The 25,129-nt window shown below is 42.1% G+C and overlaps 1 protein-coding gene across 1 annotated transcript in view; it reads right to left on the bottom strand.

The window, feature by feature from the left end:
- TMEM135 (transmembrane protein 135) overlaps window positions 1-25,129 on the bottom strand; it is a gene marked incomplete at its 5' end in the record, with an annotated part of 183,914 nt that overhangs the window by 65,371 nt on the left and 93,414 nt on the right. Inside the window, one exon of the mRNA XM_084268860.1 lies at window positions 667-713. Coding sequence (XP_084124986.1) covers window positions 667-713 — 47 coding nt within the window. The remainder of the gene's footprint in view (window positions 1-666; window positions 714-25,129) is intronic.

Raw genomic sequence — 25,129 nt, 5'->3', positions numbered from 1 at the left:
TCCAGCTTGAGATACAATAAAGAAAATTTGAGAGGTCTGGTATTTAAAAGGGAAACAGTGTCAAGGGTAATTACTTATTTACATATACCTTGCAAACCAAGAGAAAAAAGTTATTACAATTAATGTTTTATCCAACCCCATTAATGTATGTTTTTAAAAAGGAAAACAACTGCTACCTTGGGAAAACATATATGAAACTAGTTTACTCTAAAATTAAAAGAAGGTAGTTGCACCTGCACACACATCAAATATTTGGGACTGTTTCAGACTCTAAAATCTCCTTTTCCCATCCTCTATTTCCACCAGAAGACAAAATGTTATTTTATGAAAGCTACTGAAGAACTTGCATGAACAGCAGCATACCAGCCACGTTTGTACTGTATAATGCTAGATCTCCAGGGTCTTAATTATGAGATGAGAGGGGGCTCCTTAAGTAATCAGTATAATCACCAAAAGATTTAAAGCATTTAACTCAGCATTTCCCTTTTTAGCCCAATTACATTAACAGCACTGGGGTTTTAATGCCATGGAAGCACTCTGGTCAGTTCAGAAAGCTTGAGTCGAGAATACACAAGGTTTCAGATGAACATCGAAAATCAAGTAAGCTCTTAGAAATGCTGTTTAAAGGAATCTTTACAAACATAAGTAGATATATTAGCAACATACCTGAAAAAGAACATGAACAGAGCAGCTGTGATGCAGAACAAAAGGACCTACAAGAAGGAGAAAGAGTGTTATTACATGAAACATCAAACTACTACTTCATATTCTGTGTTGAGAAGATTTTATGACTGTTGCTGCAGAAGTTACGATTTCATTATATGCCTGGTGGGCCAGAATGAAAACTTCTCTGAATCCACCAAGAAAGAATTCTCTTCTTTCTACTGGACTTTAAGACATTCCTGTAGAAGTTTAAAAAAAAAAAATAATCCAACCCAAGGTAGTGGGACAACAGGAACGCACTTAAAATAGTCTAGAATAATTAATAAAATAGTAATAAACCAATGGAATGAGAAGAATTAAGCTATAGAACAGCAATTTAAACATCATAATTTGCCTGTCTGTGCTTTTATAATTTATTGAAGTATCATATTGCTGGTTTCAGTTAAAAGGCAGGATGTGGGGGCTGTCCCTACAGGCAGCTGCTTCTGCTGAACTGCTTTCCACCGAATCTGACAACTAGAAAATTCTATTCCTCAAAAGGAGTATCCTTCCTAGTATTTCACCTTAGTACTGAACTCAGAACAATCCCACCTTGCTCGAGATTATAAGAGTCAGTGAGCAAATTTAGCAGCTCTGCAGAAGTGAGAAGGGAACGTCCTACATCTGGTCTGTCACCCACTCCCTCTGCTCCCAGCTCAGGGCCCTTACCTCTCTTTAATTTTATAGTAGTTAAAGTGATGGAAATCACAGGATCCTTCTGGTTAATTAGACAAATATACCAGAAGCTGCTTAAAAGAAGTTGCATGAAAATAGATGCCACGTTTCATTATGTTCATCCATTTGAAATTTGATCTGATGATCACAGTGGTTAATGTAAGCAGTAACTATTATTCAATGCCCCAGGCAAAAAAAATTGCAATAGTAAATAATTGCCTGATGGAATTAGTCACCATTAGCTGGCAGGGCAGGTCTTACCTATGACAGCTACACCTTCCCCTACATGGGACTAAGGGCAATACTAAGCCCAAAACTCATGAGCTGCCAAATAAGATCAGCCGCACCACTGGAGCTACGGCTACACAACACTTACACGTGGTGCTGAGGAGGGTTGTAACAGCCACCTCCTACTACATCCTATCTGCAATAGGTTTGGCAAGTGGTTTTCCTGAGCACTGTGCTTAAGTCTTAACACATTGTGCATCAGATCCTATGAGGAGTGGCTGAGGGAGCTGGGGATGTTTAGCCTGGAGAAGAAGAGGCTGAGAGGAGACCTTATCATGGCCTACAGTTACCTGACAAGAGGTTGTAGAGAGGTGGGTGATGGTCTCTTCAGCCGAGTGACAGGTGATAGGACAAGGGGAAATGACATGAAGCTGTACTAGGGCAGGTTCATATTAGATGTTAACCAGTATACACCTGGATGATTATAATGGTCTCCTGCAGCATCAGCATTCATGAAAATAGTATTTCTGGTGTGTGTCTTTAAAATGAGTGTGCTACATATACTGAACCGTGCATTTGTACACACCTCAGCAACAGTTTTTGAATCTGCTGCTTTCATTTAAACTTCAGTACTGAATAAAACACATATTTCAGACCTGGGAAACAATTCATGAAGGCTACAGTGAAAATATAGTGAAAGCTGGAGGGAAAATACACCCCAAATCCTGCAGCAGCTCTGTCACCATTGCAACCTTCCCACTCTCTGTGTCTCAGAGCTCCTCGTTCCTCCCTTGGGAGGGCAGAGCTGTCTCACAGACACACCTTGGGGGAACAAACGCTTCCCTGAGACGCAGATGAGACATTTTGAACGACTAACCTCTGTATTTAGGCACTGACTCCTTAGCTTTCAATTCCCCCATGGAGACAGGAGAAGCCACTGGGGAGCGCAAAGGACTCTGAGCTTCCCTAGGCATACACAGGACTGGGATGATGGATACTTTTCCCTATCTACTCTGCCCTGGTCAGGCCCCACCTGGAGTATTGTGTCCAGTTCTGGGCTCCCCGGTATAAAAAAGACAGGGATCTCCTGGAATGAGTCCAGTGGAGGGCTACAAAGATGATTAAGGGCCTGGAGAATCTCCCCTATGTGGAGACAGGACAAGGGGCAATGGCTGCAAGTTGGAGCACAGTAAGTTCTGCACCAACATGCGGAAGAACTTTTTCCCAGTGAGGGTGACAGAACCCTGGGACAGGCTGCCCAGGGGGGTGTGGAGTCTCCTTCTCTGGAGATATTCAAGACCCGTCTGGACGCCTCCCTGTGTGACCTGTCCTAGGGAACTTGGTTTGACTCGATGATCTCTGGAGGTCCCTTCCAACCCCTACAATTCTGTGATTCTGTGATACTATGAGTTCTGACACAGATTTAAAAAACACATACACCATAATAAAATATTATTCTCAGTACCCACTGGGTACAAATTTGTACAAAGTTTGGCACCACCTGGATACTCTGAAGTCACATACTACTTTGATTTTACACATTAGCTGAAAAAATGTGACCTGCATTCTTTTTTAAATAGCAATTTTTACACTATCCTCTATTTCTCTTTAACAGCACCCTTCAGTTCCTAAGAACTGCAGTAAGGAGCAAAAACAAGCTAGTTGATTCTCAGTGTTGACACTGCTTAGTAAACAAGTTACACAGTTCCTGCACAGAAACATCCTTATTAAAGTTTTTCAATATTTTACATCGAAAACGGGTGATTTGGTTTTATACAAGAGCATCATGTCTTATAGAAAATGGTGGTTGTCTTCTACCAAGCTGGAATCTCTAGTGATCACAAAAGAAATGCCCATTGACAATCCTGAAATGGACACACCTCTCTCTGGACATTTCAAGTTACACAAACTTTACCTTCTCTCTCTAGTAAATCCTCTTATATTGAAACCTTTAACTCACCTGGTGTCCTCCTCTACTTGAAATCCACCATATTTGGGAAGAACTTCAAGAGCTATCAAAAGTATTGTCAAAGACTACTGTCATAATCTTGGTCATGCACATGATGATGATTTTTCTTGTTTAAATTAGATAACTTCTGGAGCAATGCAACTTTGCTGCCGCTTTAAAAAGTGACATGCCTTATGAAAATGTAGAAAACACTGTGTCAGCTCCTTCTTGGGCACTTGGCCAATTTAGTTACACCTACACCACTTCAGCTCTTAAAGGCTCCTGATTTTTTTTTCTACCAGCAAGCCTCAAGCAATCTCCTGGCTGATAAGATCAAAAGAAACACTAGTATGTGTTATTAAACAAGATATTATACAGATTGATATTAAAGCACTGTTGTTTGATCACGATTAAATGACTACAATTGGCAAACATAGAAGGTAACTGAGCCAAGACAGCGAGCACCTGCCAGTCTCAGAAGAGCATGAAAGAATTAAACAGAAAATTAAAGCCTTGATTTTTCTAGTTCACACATTCCTCATATATATATATATATATAGTTAAGCCCTTCAGCACCCTTCGTTTGTTGTCTCAAGAGAAACTTGTCAAGTCTCTTCCCCTGTTCTTTCCATTCTCTTAACCAGAGCATGGCTGCAACACCTTCTGATGGAGCCACTACACAGGGTTTGACCAGAGCCCTTTGCTTTCAAGGATGGACAATGCTTGAGAGACTGAAGTACAAGTCATTGCCAAAAATGAAACAGCAGTACCTTATGATTGCGCTTTCCTCAAAGAGCAAAGAAGAGCTATTTCACAGCAAATCATATTGGAAGAGCTGGTCCAGGCTCATTTCTGAAACTAATCAACCCTTTGACATACAACTTGCAGGTGGCTCCATCACCAAGCAACGGGGATACACCTCCAACCCTACATTGCGTCTTCTGGTACTGCCAGAGCTCCCAGTCACATCCCAGGCTATAAAACATGAACCCTCAATTATCAGCTATAAAAACATCATCCTGTTAGGTTGCCACACAGCTGCCTTCTCATTCCAAACAGTATCCAGCTGGGGAAAACAGCCTGTGCACACACACGTATACATACACAGAGAGTACGTGCAGTACCTGAGGGTGATGGAGATATTACATTATTTGGGAGGGCTGCTCTTTCCTGAATTTAAAAAAAAAATACTGATCTGGCTTAGTAATAATTACAAGAGGAAGAAAAAAGCAGCAGGAAACTCAAAGCAACGTATTATTCAAGCAAGAACCTACCTTCCTCAATCAAAATACTTGGAGTGAGTGAATCACAGCAAGTATTCTAAAGATAATGACTTTTAAAAATTAAGTCTCTTTTTTTCCCCTGTACAGTAAGATGCGCTTAAATTAACCAAACTTCCCCCCACCACCCCTCTCCACACATCTGGATGGATAACACCGGACTCAATTGTTCACTACAGAGACATGTAGAGTATCACATGAGTAACCTACAAATTAAAGCAGATAAACAGAATTGAAAGACGTGATGCTCATTTTCAAGTACAATTAAAAGTCAAACAAAATGCCCAAACATTAACTGGAGTCAATGAGCGTCACCAAAATACTGCCTGAGTATCAAAAGAGGAAGGTGTAAGCATCATACCTAGTACCTGAAGTGGCCTACAGGAAAGCTGGGGAGGTACATTCTAGAAAGGCAGGGAGTGATAGGACAAGGGGAATGGTTTTAAATTTGAAAGGGGTAGATTTAGATTGGATATTGGAAAGAAATTCTTCACTCTGAGGGTGGTGAGGCACTGGAACAGGTTGTCCAGGGATGTGGTGACTGCCCCCTTCCTGTAGGTGTTCAAGCCCAGGTTAGATGGGGCCTTGAGCAGCCTGGTCTAGTGAGAGGTGTCCCTGCCCACGGCAGGGGGTTGGAACTTGATGGTCCCTTCCAACCCAAACCATTCTATGATTCTATGATTCTATATTAATATTCTGAGGATAACTCTTATATTTATCTTCTTCAACATAAGCAGCTTTTTTTTCTTTCTTTGCATTTACCAGGTATGGGGAAAGGTAAAAAAATTTGGAGACTTGGTGTTGTTCATTAGGAGGATCATGCTCAGTGCCTCTCCAAGCACTGTTTATGCAAGAGGTTTTTCTTCTGCTTACAGCGTTTGCACACCCTGTCATGGACAATCAAGTCCTCTTCTAAAACTGCCTTGGTAGATGGCATTAATATATTCAAACTTTAACAGAAACACTGTCAAATGGGTTGCTGTTGAAAGGTTACACTTCCATTTTGACCAGTAATGGAAAAATGAACAGTTTCAGTGATTAGTCCCTACAAGAGAAGATTTTTGCCACAAGACATAGTAAATTCTTGGTTTATACAGCACAAGGAATGTATTGAATGTGACACTGCTACACTTTCAGTTCATTTCCCATTTCCTGAGATCGCTCAGCTTTAAGCCCCCCAACAATGACTTTAACACACAGACAGCTGGACTTTTGGGGGCTTTTTCTGTTTTGAGATTTGCTTTGTTTCTGGAGACCTCTCAAGAAAAGCAGCACACCCTCAGCAGGGCAAGTCTTTCTCCATTAGGCCTGCCTGGGTGGATGTGAACTTCAATGACTTTTGCAACCTCAATTTTCATTCCTGTCTTTTAAGAGAGTAACAGGAGCCATTTGGTAGATTTTATAGTTCATTTGTAATTACCAAGGAATATTTGAAGTTATATTGGTTGGGTTTTTTCCAATAGTCACAATGAAAATTTCTCAACAACTTTTTGAAAGTCAAGAATTTGACCAATGAAAACTTTTGATTTAAAAACAAGCAGAGCAAAGAGAATTCCCGTCTCAGAAGGTTTCCTATTGCTGTGAACTAGAAAGCCTTCTTAGAGCTTTTCAAAGCATGGAATCTATAAAATTCTCCATCAAATAAATCCAAAATAGTTATCACTTAGTAAAAGTGTACCTCCATTTGTGTTTAAGTACCCAGGTCGTCTCTGTCTGAGAACCAGGAGTAAGAGAGACATGCAAAAACAACTCAATACCTTCCTGCTGTGAGAGTCATTAGACATGAGGTGGAGTCACACAGTCACTTGTAATCCTTCATGGTGCTCAGGCACTTGGAAACTGAATTACTTCATCTTTCTCCGCCTTTCAGACACAATAACAGACTCTAACCCATACAAGGCTAATTGTAAATTCTGGTGCAGTAACCACAGGTATTTGATAAATTCTTCTGAGATCACTTAACAACAATAAACCTTCTTCCCCTCTCCAACTAAGGGTGTTCTGAAACTAAGAAGTGAAGCAAAAATTAGGGAAGATTGGTTTTGATCAAAATCTCACCAAAAATATTGTGTGCAAAGACAATTAATATAATGTTTTAATAGTCAATACTGTTGAGATGAGCAGGCTTCATGAGACTGAAAACTCATATAGCTATAGTTAGGTATAGAATAACATGCCAGAGAGAGTCCAGCAAAGGACCACAAAAATAATCAAGGCCCTGGAGACCTTGAGATAATTGGCATTGCTTAGTCCAGAGAAGAAAAGAACCAGGAGAGAGGGAATTTTAGCAATGCATGCCTATTAATTCCTGGTCAGGGAATTAAGATGGAGCTGGGGTTTCTCAGTGGCATCCAGCAGCAGGAAAGGAAGCAACAGGCACAAAAGGAGATACATGAAAGTTTGATAAAATCTGAGAAATAATCTTCTGAGAGTGGCCAGGCACTGGAATTGGAATCTTCCATTCTGGAGAGGTCCTCAAGAGTCAACCCAACAAAACCCAGAGCAACCTGTTCCTCTGGACCCTGCTGTGACAAAGAGGTGGAACAAACTGATTTCTAGAGGTGTCTTCCACACCCATCTGTTTCTGTTTGAATGACTTTGACAAACAGAATGCAGACACTCTTTCACCTATCTGTAATTAAGGTTGGTTTTGTGTTGGGATGCTTTACTTTGGGTTATTTTGGTATTTTCACAGGAATTTTGCAGCTACTTTACCTTTCCCAGCTTACAACTGTTTGAGAGTAATGTAACTTTTCAGGGTGTTTATAACCAAAGAATTTAATTCTCAGGTCATTATAAAACACAATGATATCAAATCACTGAGCTTATTTAATACTTGTTCAATTCCCAAATCTAACTTGTAAGCATGGGTGCTAATTTTTATTCCCGGTTTTATCATATCATTTGCCTGAATTACTCAGTTGCCTAACCTCACTTCCCCTTTCCTTTAACAGTCATGGTTTTCTTATCAGTGTGATTTCAGTTAAGACATTTCCAGTACTTAATACGCCTTGTTTTGGGCAAGGCAAACTTTCTCTGGTGGTGTTTTCATCATCCTCAAGTTACACATATATTCTTCTAGTCCAACTTCAAGCAATCTAAGTTTTTATAAAGTAATATTCTCTGAAACACGTAAGGCTCGCATTTAGTTTCATACAAAAACTGTTCTCATCAGCTTTCTCCCATCATCTGAAGCAATCCTCATTTCCTAACCCCAGAAAACGAAACAGCCCTACAGTTGGTATCCTCTTTCTGACCATCTCAGTTTGCATGCTGGTCCAACACAGGCAAGGACACTACGTTTATAACTGTTAACTCTACCAATGAAAAAACTTACTCAGAATAAAACACTTCTATGCTTCTGAGTTTAATTTCCTAAAGAACCGAGAGTTCCTTGTCAAACAGTCTGCACCTACACCTTTAGAACTTACAGCATGGTTTCAACAAAATTCAACAGTTACATGTGTCAAAGAGAGTTACATCCCTACAAGATCCATTGGAACTGGCAGCTGGGTGGCGGGGAGAATCATAGAAGCCCATCTAGTCCCAACCCCCTGCCAAGGGCAGGGGCATCCTCCACTAGCCCAGGGTGCCCAAAACTCCATCCAACATGGCCTTGAACCCTGCCAGGGATCCAGGGGCAGCCCCAGCTTCTATGGGAAACCTGTGTCAGGGTCTCACCATCCTCATAGATAGTAATTTCCTCCTAAGCCAAAATCAGTGTCCCCACCACCAGCAGAACTTTCTGACAACACATGGAAGTCACCTCCTCCCTTTGGCCTGCCATTATGCAATAAAATTGCTGAAAAGAGTAATTGTTAACATGTATGTTAGACGTGCAGCTTAGTCTTGAAGAACAACCAGATAAAATAAAATCACTCTATGTCAAGTAACACCCTAAATAATGTGTGATGCCTCTGAATGCACCACCAAACCTATGCCCGCACTCACAAGGAACTCTCAATGGTAGGAAAAAAAAGCACTTTAGCATTTGTTCTACACCTAACTCCAACTATACCCTGAATTATACCAAGAATAGTTTTTAAATATATGATCTGCAAGGGATAAACTTTGCCATGTTTCTTTAAAGTCACCATTCTACATCACAGGGAAATACTTCTGAAATACCTCAAACAGGCCCATTTAATTGAATTTGGGCCCCCAAAATGTTAAAATGCCATAAAGGGCATTGTGCTTGTTGCTTTAAATATTTATTCCTGTCAGAACTACAAATAACCTGTCAAGTTAGTATAATTTCAACTTTTCATGTATTTATATATATATATATACACATATATATATATAAAGTTATACTTATGGTTAACATACAATACAGGGTGCAGGGTACCAGGGGCAATGTGTACAGGTGTTTGATATCATATTGCTGGACCATACCGAGGAAAATTTTAAATCTAGACTTTAAACTTAAACTTCTAGACTTCTAAATCTAAACTCTAAGACTGGGTCACCAGGATACTACGAACTGATGACTTCTTCATGACGGCGACACATTTTGCCAGGCTGATTTGCTCGCCACCGGCTCCTGTCTCAGTTCAGGCTGAAGCTTCATGAACCACTTTCAGACAACATCAATTTATGTGGCCACCTCCACTCCAGCAATTGTTCTGCTGATTACTGCCACATGTCTTCTGCTGGGATGGACACGCACAGAAAAACAAATCACAGACCCCATACATCTCAAAGTAACTATTTTCCCCTGCCCAGGACTGAAAGGGGGCAAGGGGAGGCAGGTGGGGTTCACACCCACCCAAATCAGCTTAAGCCACAGGAAGATCAGATTTGTAGCCTGGCACACATGGTGAACCTCTAACAATGCAGCTGATTCAACCAGCACAATCTGAACCTCTCATCTTCATAACGCTGATGAATAGATGCGAAGTAGCTGTGAACTGTTCAGATTAGGACAGGTTGAAAATGCAGAGTTAGAACTGTACTTGAAATGTAACATTGTGAATGCAAACCACAAAAACGCTCGCGCCTCCAAATATTGAATCCATATGCAAGCTGAAATTTAAATCTGGTGCTTTATCCTACAAGAGCATTACAAATGTAGTAAATACTAAAATAACAATAAATTTTCTTAGTAGTCGGTGCAGATGTCTCGTATTAGACTTCTGAACACAACTCTCCAGCTTGTGTTACGGATATTATCCCAGATTTCATCTCCACCATGAGGATTTCTGCTTGCCTCTTTTTCTTCCAGAGTTCAGTCACCGAAGAATTACAAGGCCTGATATTACCTCAGTATCCAGAAAGGAATTGAAAGAGATAGTTGTCTTTAAGTGTTGAAACAATTTCATTGCTGCAAAGCACATGTATTAAAAAATACTCCAAGTATAATATTCTGTGCAACGCAGCATCATGAAAGCCCCATTTGTACCAGTGAAAATACTAAACAGCATCAGAACATGATGAAATTCTACTAGGGACTAAATACCAGTAAAGAGACAAATTGCAAGGAGGAGGAAGAAATTATCTACTGTGATAATTCAAGAATAACCTGTAGGGTTTTTCCATTGCTGAAACCACTTAGCTACTACTTCAAGGAGTAATTTAGTAATTAGAATAAGTTAGATGGACAAATTTTAAAATTAATAAAAATTTTAGCATGCTAAGTCTTACTGTTAAGTTAGTCACAGCCTTACTGTGAGTTAGTAAGCCCGTAGCTGCCTTCTGTGTTCTACTGCCAAGCCTGTGCGGCAGAAAGGAGCAGAGGAAGCCAATACTGCAACCAGGTGAAATACACATTAAAGAACGTGCTCAAAAATGGTAGATTATTCCTTTAAAATGCTATACAACTGGCAGACACCTACTACAAACGTTTTCTATATATTTACTTATACAATGGTATTTCAGGTTTTACTAATTGTAGAAAAATATCTAAAATTAATTCTAATTATTTATGTTTATGAAGAAATCCTGGCACCTTGAAGATTATGTCATTTAACATCAGTATTTCTGCATCTCTCCTCTGCTTTGGCAGTTTTTGATAACACCATGAACTACATGTGTGTCTGTGCAAGTAAGAGCCCCTTGAGAACCCAAGGAGGGGAATGAGAACCCCTACTCACATTTCCCAAGAGAGAAGCCTCCGCAACATACAGCAAATAGCTGTCATCAAAAGATACAGCTAACTTCTCCAGGGAATCTCTCAACAATTAACATTTGATGTGAGCATGCTACTAGAAGACATAATCAGGTTTATTTCGAAAAGGGTGAAAGCAGAGATTATCTGCTGAATGAAGGACTTCATGCTGCAATGGAACGACTTTTCATTGAAGTCTCCTGAGAAGGCACAGATAATTCTGCGTTATGAGAAAGGAAGGACTTAGGAGGTTGAAAAAGGTCTTGCCACAGATGTCTGCTCCATCCCAGACATGGAACAGGCTGCCCAGGGAGGGGGTTGAGTCACCATCCCTGATGTGTTTAAAAAAAGGGTAGATGAGGTACTTAGGGATATGGTTTAGCATAGGACTGGAATGGTTGTACTTGATGATCTTAAAGGTCTTTTCCAACCTTGGAATTCTGTGATTCAGTGATCCCATTGCTGGAGGTTACCTTTTATTCAGCTTTGCCTTGCGGCACGGAAGTGGCTTGCACATCCTCCTCACTGCAGCCAGCTAAAGGGGGTCACTGGTGCGAGGGCTGTGCAACACAGAGCAGCTCTTGTGCTGCGAAGACCCCCCCAGTTTGGTCCTTTCAACTATCTCCTGCATGAAGACTGGGTGTAAGAAGAGGCATGAAGCAGAAGCTAGGAGAAGCACTATTTGAAACATTCCAGGATGAGTCATGGTGCTATTCCCTACGTTTATATTAAGCTGTAAGAGTTCAAGACCTAACTAAGAGAATTTGACAACTTCTATGGAAATCAGTGGAAATATAATGGTGATTTACTGAAATAATTATTAATATACTTCACTTAAAAAATTATACAGCAAAGGCTCCCGCAGCAGGCAACACAACAGGCCTTTATATTCTATTACAGAACTTCATTACCACTTCATTCCTCAGTAAGTTTGCAGACAACACCAAATTGTGTGGGAGTATGGACCTACTGGAAGGCAGGAAGGCTCTGCAGAGAGACCTGGACAGGCTGGATTGATGGGCAGAGGCCAACTTTATGGGGTTATAAGGCCAAATGATGGGTCTTGCACTTCGGTCACAATAACCCCAGGGAGTGTTATAGGCTTGGGACAGAGTGGCTGGAGAGCTCCCTGAAGGAGAAGGACCTGGAGGTGTTGGTTGACAGCAGCTGAACATGAGCCAGCAGTGTACCCAGGTGGCCAAGAAGGCCAACAGCATCCTGACTTGTATCAGGAATAGTGTAACCAATGGAATTGATAGTTCCATTGCACTCAGCCCTGGTGAGGCCACACCTCGAGTCCTGTGTCCAGTTCTAGGCCCCTCACTACAGGAGGGATGTTGAGATGCTAGCGTGTGTCCAGAGGCAGAGGGACAAAGCCTGTGAAGGGTCTGGAGCACAAGTCCTCTGAGGAACAGCTGAGAGAGCTAGGGCTTTTAGTCTTGAGAAAAGGAGGCTGAGGGGAGACCTTACCGCTCTCTACAGCTACCTGCAAGGCGGTTGCAGAGATGTCGGGGTTGGTCTCTTCTCTCAGATGACAAGCAATAGGACAGGAGGGAATGGTGTAAAATTGCACCAGGGGAGATTTAGGTCAGATATCAGGAAGAATTTCTTTACTGGAAGGGTTGTCAGGTACTGGAACAGGCTGCCCAGAGAGGTGGTGGATTCACTATCCCTGGAGGGATTTAAAAGGCGTGTAGATGAAGTGCTTAAGGACATGGTCTAGAAGAGGACTAGGCAGGGTTAGGCTGTGGTTGGACTCGATGATCCCATTATCATTTGAAGCTTAGCAGATCTGTCACCCACTTCCTGCCCTGTAAGTTACAGATTCAGAACTAAAGCCTGGTCACTAGCTGAGAATACTGCAGAGAAGCCAGATCCATTTTCATTCCTTCTTCTACTGTTACTCCTACAGAAAAAATAATATGATACAAATATAATATTTCAAAAGATAGGGTCAGTATAAGATTGTGCATTTCAGTGATTGTTTAAATATTCTCTTAGCTGTTTAAAAGCTGGAACACATGTTTGTTCAGGCATTACTTTGTTGAACCACCACCAACACAATATCTCAATTTTCAATGTACAGAATACGACGCTTCCAAATTGGTCCGTAGCAACACAGCTACAATCACCACCATTTCATTAACATTACGTCACTGCCTGTTCTGCTCTGCGGCTTCTCAGTTGCTCCGCACCTCCCCATCCCTCAGAGGGGAAGGGACACACTGTAGTTAACCTGGTCTACCAAATTCCCCCAGCCTGTTTTCTGCAGATTGTTCAAAAGCACAACCGTACTCGATAGTACTGTGATTTATTTCTTTTTTACTTTTATAGAAGAGAACTGAGGATAGATTCAAATAGTAACACAACTGTATATACAGCAGCTCAAAGAAAGAACTGCAACCTTGTTAAACAGTTCAGAGTTGGACTTGACGGTCCTTACAAGTCCCTTGCAAGTCAGGATATTGTATGGTTCTGTGATATAGCTACCTACGAGCTGGCTGTCACAACCTGAACTAATTAATTTTTAAACATTATTTCTATTTTGAAAAATTAATTGTTACTGTGGAAATTAATTTTCCAAGCTAGCTATGCAATCCATTGATGTAGCTGAAGACAGCACCCACTTCCAAAACTGCAGTGTTGCACCCCAAGAATTATCTCCTGGGAACATGAGAAAGCTATTACGGGGAGATTAGGTGCATTTAGAACTGCCCATAGAATCAATCCTGCAGCTGGAAACTGGAGGAGCACACACCGTGAAATCACTCAATACCCTGAAGTGTGCAAAATGACTTAACATGGACATCTTCAGATACAACAACAAAGGCTCAATTTCTTCATGCTTTCTAGAGCACATTCACTGTCCTTTTGAAGCATCTCATCAATTACTGCACTGAGGCACAAAGACACTGAGCTTTATCTAGCAAAGATTACGGGCTCCACACATCATTCTTTCTGAGAAACAGAATTTAGTTCTGTATCCTCTGCATCTACAGCTCACAAACACTGCACAAGACCCAGTGATTTGGTTATGTCCAGCAGTTAAATGCCTTTTCGATGACAAGACATGTGCTCTGGAAGCAGCACAGGCAAAGGTGAAATGCAGCCATAGCTGGGTGTGAAGGATTTGCTCCATTAAACGCAACTCAGGTTTTCCAAATGGCCATTGAGGAATTCAGAGCTTCACAAAGTGAAATGTGCAAACAGATGAACTACCCACTAATAGGACAAGAGAGGTTCCTTCTCTTCGGCCCTGGTGAGACCACACCTGGAATCTTGTGTCCAGTTCTGGGACCCTCAGTTCAAGAAGGACACAGAACTCTTTGAAAGAGTGCAGTGCAGGGCCACCAAGATGATTAATGGAGTGGAACATCTTCTTTAGGAGGAGAGACTGAGGGACTTGGGCCTGTTTAGTTTGGAGAAGAGGAGACTGAGGGGTGACCTCATTAATGTTTATAAATACAGAAAGGGTGAGAGTCAGGAGGATGGAGCCAGGCTCTTCTCAGTGATGGTCAGTGATAGGACAAGGGGCAATGGGTGCAAGCTGGAGCATAGGAAGTTCCATGCGAATATAAGGAGGAACTTTTTCACTGTGAGGGTGACAGAGCCCTGGAACAGGCTGCCCAGAGAGGTTGTGGAGTCTCCTTCTCTGGAGACATTCAAACCCTGCCTGGACATGTTCTTGTGTGACCTACTCTAGGTAATCCTGCTCTGGCAGAGGGGTTGGACTAGATGATCTTTTGAGGTCCCTTCCAACTCCTAATGTTCTGTGATTCAGTGACGTAAAGTGGCTTTTATAATGCCATTATGCTGAGAAAACACTAACCTCCAAAGAGGACAATGACTGTAATATAAACAAAACCAGTCAAACATCCTTGTGTACGGGGATGACAAGTTTAAACCACCTTTTCATCTCTCAGCTACTCTTAGAAAGGTGGGGACAGCCCCCACTCCATCAAAATGCATCATTTTGATGTCAGTTGACTTTAACAGCGTAGAAGAGCTACAGGAAGATAAAGCGGTAATGCAACGAAGCTAGAATCCTCTCTCCCCAGCCGCAAGTTTCTTTCTAAGTAAACCAGCCTTCCCATGCCCTACTGAAGTAAAAGAATTGTTTCTTTTAGGACAGCTCAGATTTACCACTTTAAATATCATTAACACTGAAAACAAGAACTGAACATAACGTCACAGGTCACTCTGCTATTGTATCAGTGGATTAACAAACTGAAGTCCAGGAAAACTTAAACTCAAGGTAAAATTTCTTTCCTGCAAATCACAGCAATAGAACTGAAATTAAACTGCTCTTAGTTTAAATCCTATTATTACTCTTTTTTAAAAGTCAGCAGTTTTGGTATAATTACATTTCTGCCCTGTTTCCTCAATAGTCTCGAGAGATTTTCCTTTAGAACAGCTAAAGTGCACATCCTAGTCTGTAAAATGCCAGGGTATATAACAGAAGACGTGATCTTTTGAGGTCCCTTCCAACTCCTAACATTCTGTGATTCTATCCCTGTTACAAATATTATTAAACTACTTCTTAGCATCAGCTGGTGGAGAAAAAAATCCTCCACATCACGTAGATTACCCACATGCATACACTTCTTCCTAGAGTCACCTCTTCTTTTTGGAACCCAGAAGAAAATATTTGGTATTCCCTCCATGGATTCTCACAGTCACTAATGACTAAAATTATTCCCCAGCTTGACCAATTTTCTTTCACACTACCCAGGTTCAAGTGGTGGTTAAAGATAAACAGCTTTGTTAACCCACACCCATCAAAAATAGTGAAATAAAGTATGTGCAAAACTTGAAAATCAGAGAGGAGATCCCCAAGCACATTCCTTTTCCAGAAAGTATTCAAACAATGGAAAACGAAAGGAGTTGGGAGCTGGAGAATATTTAGGGATTCAAATCTGAACCTAAAGACAAACCAAACTACATGCAGCATCCTCACAGGCTGCTCACAAATCACCGGCATCTAAATTAAATACAGGAAACAGGAAACACTGTGTGACCCCCCTGTAATTGTCATTCTTTGCACTATTGTCACTGTCTGCAAGGTACGGTTGACCTCACATGGACCTTAATGTTCATGGACCGCGGGGAATCATTACAAAAGCGAAACCAAGGGAGACAAAAGCAGGCAGCACATGCCCGGTACAGCGAACACTCAGAGGCGGGGATCACGTTACACCCACTGCAGCAAGTATACAGCACTGTAAACCACAGCCCGCGCGGTTCAGGTATCGGGTGACAGAAAACATCCATGTGGAAATACAATGCCATTATACACAGGGTTTTAATCTGGACAATGCTTCAATAGATTGGTCATGTTACAGATATCGGGCTGAAAGTTCCATATTTTTGGTGAAGAAAAATGAACTATTGGGCCCCTTTTCAAAAAATACTTTGAAAATATGTATGTGTTTTGACACACAATTAAAATGATCTTATGAAATAATAACACAAAAATCATCTGCATTAGCAACATCAATGGTTTTAATTGTTAAATTGCTTATTAGGCAACGAGGCTGGTGAAGGTTCTGGAGGACAAATCATGAGGAGTGCCTGAGGGAGCTGGGGCTGTTTAGCCTGGAGAAGAGGCGACTGAGGGGACCCTATCATGGCCAACAACTACCTGCCAAGAGGTTGTAGAGAGGTGGGAGATGGTCTTTTCAGGTGACAGGAAATAGGACAAGGGGAAATGGCAGGAAGCTGCACCAGGGCAGGTTCAGATTAGATGTTAGGAAACAAATTTTCACTGAAAGAGTTGTCAGGGCCTGTAACAGGCTGCCCAGGGAGGGGGTTGAGTCACTGTCCATTTAAAAAAGGGCAGATGAAGTACTTAGGGATATGGTTTAGCATAGGACAGGAACGGTTGGACTTGATGATCTTAAAGGTCTTTTCAAACCTTGTGATTCTGTGATACTGAGATTCTGTAATTACAGCCTCCTGTGAGAACAAAAGGAATTTTGAAAGAAGCTCAATGTACTGTTAAGAGGAGCACATAAGACTTGGATATATTCTCTCTGGTGAAAAGATACTGTCAGTACACACACAAAGGGATTCACGTGGAGAGAAGGCAGCAAGTAGATATGGCACCAGCCATAAACCTTCAGTGGGGGTTCAGAAAACGACTTCCTTCCCAGCAACAGAAAGCACACTGCTACTGATGAGCACATCCAACTTCTGTGGTGACTAGGGCTTGAGCATTCAAAAGAAAAACGTCTAGTCTTTACTGTTGCAAAGATACTTAAATGTAAACCAAGGGGAAAATAAACCACTAGTTTTTCAGTTCATAAGCGTGTGTCTTTGAGATCTTTTCTCCTCTCACACCTGAGGTGGTTTTAAATTGCACCAGGGAAGACTTAGGTCAAGTATCAGGAAGAACTTCTTTACTGAAAGGGTTGTCAAGCATTGGAACAGGCTGCCCAGAGGGGTGATGGAGTCACCATCCCTGGAGGTATTTAAAAGGCGTGTAGATGAAGTGCCTAAGGACATGATCTAGAGGTGGACTAGACAAGGTCAGGCTGTGGTTGGCCTCAATGATCTTAAGGATGTCCTCCAACTGAGGTGATTCTATGATTCTATGTGCACCCATGTACTATATTAGGTTGCTGGGGGTTTTTTTATGAACATCAGAACACTACATCCTTGTGGAAACTGGTATCTTCAGACCAACCACTGTCATTTTCTGTTCCAAATGGAGTAATGACAAAGCCCTTAAGTAGGAGACAGCCTGTTTCTGGAGAACCAGGTGAGTTCAGAGCCCACCTGAGGTCAGCCCTTCACACAAGTCACTGCAGCTGCTACACTCACCGATGCTGCTTTGTCCCAGTATAATCCAGTTGCTTCTGTTGTAGGGACAACACAACTTGGACAAAAGTCTGTTCACCAGGAGATAAGTTCATAAAGACTCAATAAAATACAGCAACTATTCTGATTCAGAGCATCAGAGTTCTCCTTAAACTAAACAAGGGTTTTTTTCCACATCTACTAACCCAGGACTTATTTTTTTTCGACAGGAATATCACCTCCTCACTTTTCTACACCCCTCCTCCTTATCACTTGCCATAAATCAAACTCTATTGCAGAATTAGGCTATTCAGCCCCTGGAAAAAATGAAATAATCGGGAGTCTTTCCGCATTCCTTCTGAAATAACTGAGCAGAGCAGTGCACAACCAGGAGCTATTCATCAGGCGAGATGGATCACAGAGAAATCAGCTAATAACAGCAGAGCCCTTGTAATATGTAAAGCACTGAAGGAGGCAACAGCAAAAGGTTGACAAGGAGACAGAAAAAGAGCTCAATTCTTCTGGAAATTAGAAAAGAGTGTGGTTTCGGTAGGGTTTGGCCTTTGTATAAAGTGGATACTCCCCAGCCTGAGAGTGACAAGAAAGATGCATTTCCTGATGCAAAAGGGAAAAAGGAAATAACGATGAAGACATTGACAGGGACAGTATGGGAAAGTTCAACAAGTTACTTGAAGACAAAATGCCAGGAATCCAGGAAAGAAAACAAAAATATTAGAAGAGGGAGGCAATTTTAGTTTCTTTTATTTCATGTGTTGGAAAGAAAGTTAGAGTAAAACTTTAAAGGGAGACATTGCACCCAGTAAAGCTGATTTAAACCCTCTAAATTACAGTTAAGATGATCACAAAGGAACTGAAGAAAAAAAGAAAGACTCATTAGAGCCAAAGAAAATGTCTGAATGACTTATTTACAATTAAGCCAAACACAGGTTACCTGAGGAGGAATAATTCACTAGTATGAAATGGCAAGGACTGTTTGACCACTGTCCCACCCTCAGTGGAACTGATCAATTCTAGGCTAGTCATCAGTCTACTCAGGGATACTTAGGAATAATTAAGCCTGTCAGGACAAGGAAGAGGAATAAATTAGTACACCATTAAAAGTCTTTTTTAATCCTAATTACAAACTGCCTTCCTTTTACAGAGAAAAAAAATAACCCCAAATGCAAGCAAACCCCAACCCCCATGTGTTAGGGGCTTTCTGTGCCTGCCTTTGTGTTAAGAGCTTAAGTTTAAATTGCAAAAGTAAGAGACTGAAAGGACTCTTGCACAGGGTCCTTAACTTGGTGCCCATGTACAAATACCGCAACATCAAAGCGTTATCACGTCGCTTCCGGAACTCCGGGCAGCCTTTCATACTATTTGGGGAACACCTACCTCACTACTGGGGCAATGCAATGCCGCTTCTAACGCTGACCAATATTGTGGCACATTACCAAGGGAGAAACATACACAAATGTGTGGGGTTGGACTCAGTGATCCCTTCAGGTCCCTTCCCACCCCTACAGTTCTGTGAATAAAAATAGTTCAGGCAGAAAAATCACAGCACATTGTAACTATCCAGCTTCTTAAATTAAAAAACCAAGCTCACAAGTGGGACACAGCACAACAAAAGAGAATGAGGGCTTCATTCGAGCAGAATGAGTCTAACAAGCCTATAGGAAAGTGTGGTCGGACTCGATGATCTTAGAGGTCTCTTCCATTATAAGTGATTCTATGATTCTACAAATCTGACCTGAGGTCCTCATGCTTGTAAGCAAAAATAAATCCAGGACACAAACCAGCCATGATTATGCAACTAAAAGTAATTTAAAAATTAAATACTTCAGAATGTTAATTCTCTTATCATCTGGTTTGTTTTGAAAAAGCTTCTACTGCACAACCTTGAGATAAAAATTAGAAGCCTACTCAGTTCTTACATATAATTAATTACTGAATCATTAGCAAAGTTTTCTTTATTCCAATTAAAAATGTTTGAACTAGGAAAGTGTCAAGCGATAAAAAAACAGTCTTACACAACTAGATACAAATTCTTGGCTATTTTGAAAGGCTGTCACTTCCCAATTCTATAGGAAAAAAAAGATAAATGGATATATAAAATAAAACTCTCAAATCTTTTCTCTTCCCCAAATATAGCATTATTTTTATCTGCTTGCTAGGTCACCTGAGAAGATACTACTTTAAAATTGTAGAAAACATGACAAATTAGGTCTTATCTTCAAAGGTAGTGGTGGGAAAACCCAAAGGAATTTCAACCCCCTGAGATATCAACAAAGAATTTAATTATGAAGTGATTTACTACAGTATTTTGATACTATTATCTGCCCACAACACAGGAATAGCTCAAGGAAAAATGCAAGAAACCCTAGTTCATTAGTAAATCTTTAAGTGTTTAATACATATCTTTTCAAATGTTTAATATAATAATAGAATGACAGACTGGTTTGGGTTGGAAGGGACCTCAAAGCCCATCTGGTCCCAACCCCCTGCCTTAAGCAGGGACACCTTTCACTAGACCAGGGTGCCCAAAGCTCCATTCAACCTGGCTTTGAACCCTTCCAGGGATCCAGGGGCAGCCACAGCTTCTCTGAACAACCTGTGCCAGGGCCTCACTACCCTCACAGGGAAGAATTTCTTCCTCATATCTAATTTAAATATTCCCTCCACCACTTTAGAGCCATTAACCCCTTCCCTATCACTCCCTTCCCTTGTCAACAGTCCCTCTCCAGCTTTCCTGTAGGCCTCCTTAGGGACTGGAAGACTGCTCCAAGGTATCCCCAGAGCCTTCTTTCCTCCAGGTGTTTGGGATTGCCCTGTCCCATGTGCAGGACCTTGCACTTGTCCACGTTGAACTTTATGAGATTCACACAGTCCCATCACTCAGGCCTGTCAAGGTCCTTCTGTATGGCATCCCTTTGCTCCAGCATGTCTCTCCAATTTAGAGACAAGGGTGTCGTGCGTGACAGAGTCAAATGCTTTGCACAAGTCCAGGTAAACAACATCTGTCACCTTATCCACCAGCACTGTAACCCTATCACAGAAGGCCACCAAATTTGTCAGGCATGATTTGACATTAGTGAAGCAGTGTTGGCTGCCACGAATCACCTCCTTATTTAACATGTTCCTAAGCATAGTTTCCAGAAGGATCTGCTCCATGATCTTGCCCAGCACAGAGGTGAGACTGACTGGCCTGTAGTTCCCCAGGTCTTCCTTCTTTCCTTTGTTAAAAATGGGGGTTATGTTTCCCCTTTTCCTGACAGTAGGGACTTCACCAGACTGGCACGATGTCTCAAATATGACAGCGAGTAGCTCATCCATTTTATCCACCAGTTTGGATTCATCTCATCAGGTCCTATGGACTTGTGCACCTTCAGGTTCCTTAGTTGGTCTCTAACCTACTCATCCCCTACAGTGGGTGGTTCTTCACTCTCCCAGTCCCTGCCTTTGCCTTCTGTGACTTGGGCAATGTGACTAGAGCTCCTGCTGGTGAAGACTAAGGCAAAAAATTCCTTGAGTACCTCAGCCTTCTCCGTATCATGAGTATCCAGGTGTCCCATGTCATTCAGACAAGGTCTACATTCTCCCTAGTTTTCTTTCTATCACTCATGTAGCTGTAGAAGCTCTCTTTGTTGCCCCTGATGTCCCTGGCCTTAACTCTATCAGGGCTCTAGACTTCCTAACTTGTTCTCTGGCTGCTCCGACAATTTCTCCATTCCACCCAGACTACCTGCCCTTGCTTCCACCCTCTGTAGAAGAGAACATCAAACAAAAAACATGATTCTTTTTTAAGACATCTTGAACAAAATTCCTTAAGATACCCTGGGGGAGTTAATACAGACACATCTGAAATGTCATCTCTACTGGGAAAACACTGAATTGGCTATTCCAGCCGTAAGAGCAGGTCTGTCTCATTTTAGCTCTCCTAAAATCCTTACTCATGGAAATGCTAATATCCAGTGCTGTGGGACTGCAGACATTTTAAGACACAGAAATTATGTTGTAACTTACAGGCAACCTTTCCCATAGTCTTCTCCTGACCAGATGGTTAGATTAGTCCCAAGATTCCTCCTTCAGCAGGCTGGCCCAGTCTTCCCAGTACCACTCCAGCAGAGCCTGCACTCTTTCAACACATCTCTCTGCAAATAGCTCTCACTTTGAGGGTAATACTTCAAAAGTACAAATCTGATGGGCTGTTTCTACTTGTTACAAGAAAGACTTTGTCTTGTGGGCACCTTAACAAAATCCTGTTTGAAAACAAACAAGGGGAGGGGACAAGATGGAAGCTCATGCAGGATCCTGGGGCAGTGTGCACTGAGCTGCCATCAGCCAGGGACAGGGACTGCACGGCTGCAAGCCTCTGCCTGGGCATCTAACAAGAGACACAGCAAAGCTTCTTCTCACCAAAGGGTACAACCACACGTCTTGGCACAACCACCTGAAGCAACAGAAAACACCCCCAAGCAAAACTTAACAAAGCCTTATGGTATGGCCCATAGTGAAAGGAGGGGCCACAGCGCAGCACTGCTGGCACAAGTGCTGGTACAGTGTGAGCAGCGTGTGCAATTTGGCTAGGAACACAGTGAGATGTTCGAATTCAACCGAAGGAGGGATTACATCAAGTGTTAGGTAGCACACCCAGGGCTCGCTGCAGGTCCCTCCTTGCTCTAGCAGCACAGATGTACACCCACTGCTGAGCCAGCCCATGGTCACCCTCTGCAGAGGACAGCAAGGAGGAGAACAGTAGGCACCACGCTGGTCACTGCATGGTAACACCATGTCATAACATCTTTTGTCATGTGGGCTCTTCCAGCCAATTGAAAAGGAATAAAATGAGACTGATTCTGAAGCCTTTTCTCCAGCATTTCTAAATTCCTCTGTTAACTTTCAACTCCACAAACCATCCCCCCTGCTTCAAATGTAAGCACAGCATGTGAAATGTCAAAGAGCCGTCACTTCTAACTCCAGTCCCACTAACATTATGTCAAAGTGTAATCTTGTTTGCAGTGACTGACAGAAGAACCCTTTTCTTTAGCCAGTACGTACATTGTTCAACAGCACTTTAATTGTTGCTGTAGTAAGACCTTGTATGGACATTGTAACACATGCTGGGGTAAAACTTACCCCAAAGACTGTATCAAAGTTAATAAAATAAATCTCTCTATAGTGTATTTTAGGGTAAACTGCCCTTTTTTTCTGCACTGACTGATCAACTGCCATAGCCACCATCTGTGCAATGTTAGCAAGGTACTAATGAGCAATATTTTATAGTATCAAAGAATCACACAGAATCACAAAGAACATTAGAAGTTGGAAGGAACCTCAAAAGACCATGTAGCCCAACCCCGCTGCCAGAGCAGGATCACCCAGACTAAATCACACAGGAACACATCCAGGTGGGGTTTGAATGTCTCCAGTGAAGAAGACTCCACAACCTCTCCGGGCAGCCTGTCCCAGTGCTCTGTCACGCTCACAGTGAAAAAGTTCCTCCTTACATCCACATGGAACTTCCTCTGCTCCAGCTTACACTCACTGCCTCTTGTCTTATTACTGGCCATCACTGAGAAGAGCCTGGCTCCATCCTCCTGACTCTCACGCTTTACATATGGATAAACATTCATGAGGTCACCCCTCAGTCTCCTCCAGGCTAAAGGGGCCCAGCTCCCTCAGCCTCTCCTCATAAGGAAAGTGTTCCACTCCCTTAATCATCTTGGTGGCCCTGTGCTGGACTCTTTCAAGGAGTTCTATGTCCTTCTTGAACTGAGGGGCCCTCAACTGGACACGAGATTCCAGGGGCAGTCTCATCAGGGCAGAGGAGAGGTGGAGAAGGACCTCTCTTGACCTACTAAGAAACCCCCTTTCTAATACACCCCAGGATGCAACTGCCCTTCTTAGCCATGAGGGCACATTGCTGGCTCATGGTCATCCCGCTGTCCACCAGGACCCCCAGGTCCCTCTCTCCTACGCTGCTCTCCAACAGGCCAGTCCCCAACCTACATTGGTACCTGGGGTTGTTCTTCCCCAGATGCCAGACCCCAGATGCCAGACCCCTACACTTGCTTTTGTTATATCTCATTAAACTGCTCCGCACCCAGCTCTCCAGCCTGTCTAAGTCTTGCAAGGTACAGCACATCTACTGCCCTACCATCATCTACCCACCTGGTTATAAAAGGCTGTTAGATTAGTCAAACATAACTTCCTTTTGGTAAAACCATGATGACTACTCCTAACCACCCTCCTTCATGTGTCTATAGACAGCACCAAGGATAAGTTTTTCCATCACCTTTCTGGGGATAGAAGTGAGGCTGACCGGTCTGTATAATGTAGTTAATCTCAAATAAAACAGCAGTTAGTCCAGTTCCACCAAGCTGATAAATGTCATTTACCACAGGGCTGTATTTCTCTCTCTTGTGTGCACCGTTCCATCACTTGTAACAACATTTCCTCTATTACTGTCATGTTCAAATAATCAAAACATTTTGTGAACTTCAATGCTAACTACCATTTCCAGAAACCGCGTATAGTTCAACTGACATCATTTATATTGGGAGGTTAAGTTATGAAAAAATCAAACCCAAGACCGTTTCACAGGTGCAGTTAACCATAGGGAGGACACGCTTTGTAAAACAGACATGTACTGTCTCACCCTGAAATTATTTCTTCATAACCACTGCCAGTGGCAGTGCTGTTTATCAGCTGCTGCCGCTTTCAAATGAGTCTTTTCTACCTGGGATGAAACAAGAGAATGAACTTTTAAGATCACCAGCAGCCACTAAGAACACGGGCACAGGTCTCACTCAATCTTTCCTTCACATGTCATCACGATCATTCAAATAAAAAGGATGTGAAGGACTCTCTAAGTCTGATAAACAGTTCCAGGGTTAGATGAGAATACTCTGAAGTTCTGAGTTTTGCCAACTTAAAAGAGATTTTTTTCTTTTAAAAAGTTTTATTAAACATATGTGCACACTTCCCACTGTCTGGAATTCCAAGTGCTTTTCTCATTACTGGAAAATTGTACCGCTCACGGTCTCCTGCACACAGTCCTTGCAAAGTAAAACTCAGCTCAGGGTGTGTAGATGACACACAGACATTTTATTTGTCCACGTTCTCCTTGGGATATTACTCAAAGCCTAAGGAGCTGCAACGAATGCTGCAGGAGGGGAGCACAATGTGTACAAAAGATGTGTTTCCACATCTGCCTCTGTTCAGTGCCGTGCTGCACAGACCATACAATGACACAGCTCCGAGCAAAGAACATTCAGAGAAGTAAATTAAAAATGACTGTTGAGCTCTTCTTACAACCAAGTTAACAGGGATTTACAATCCAACACCTGCACGGGACTCAAATCCCTGTCTCAGGAAGGTTGTGAAGAA

Source organism: Gallinula chloropus (genome assembly GCF_964237585.1).
Source record: "Gallinula chloropus genome assembly, chromosome: 1".
Lineage (NCBI taxonomy): Eukaryota > Metazoa > Chordata > Aves > Gruiformes > Rallidae > Gallinula > Gallinula chloropus.
Note: the sequence above shows the minus strand (reverse complement) of the source record. Positions and strands in the feature narration are given on the sequence as shown.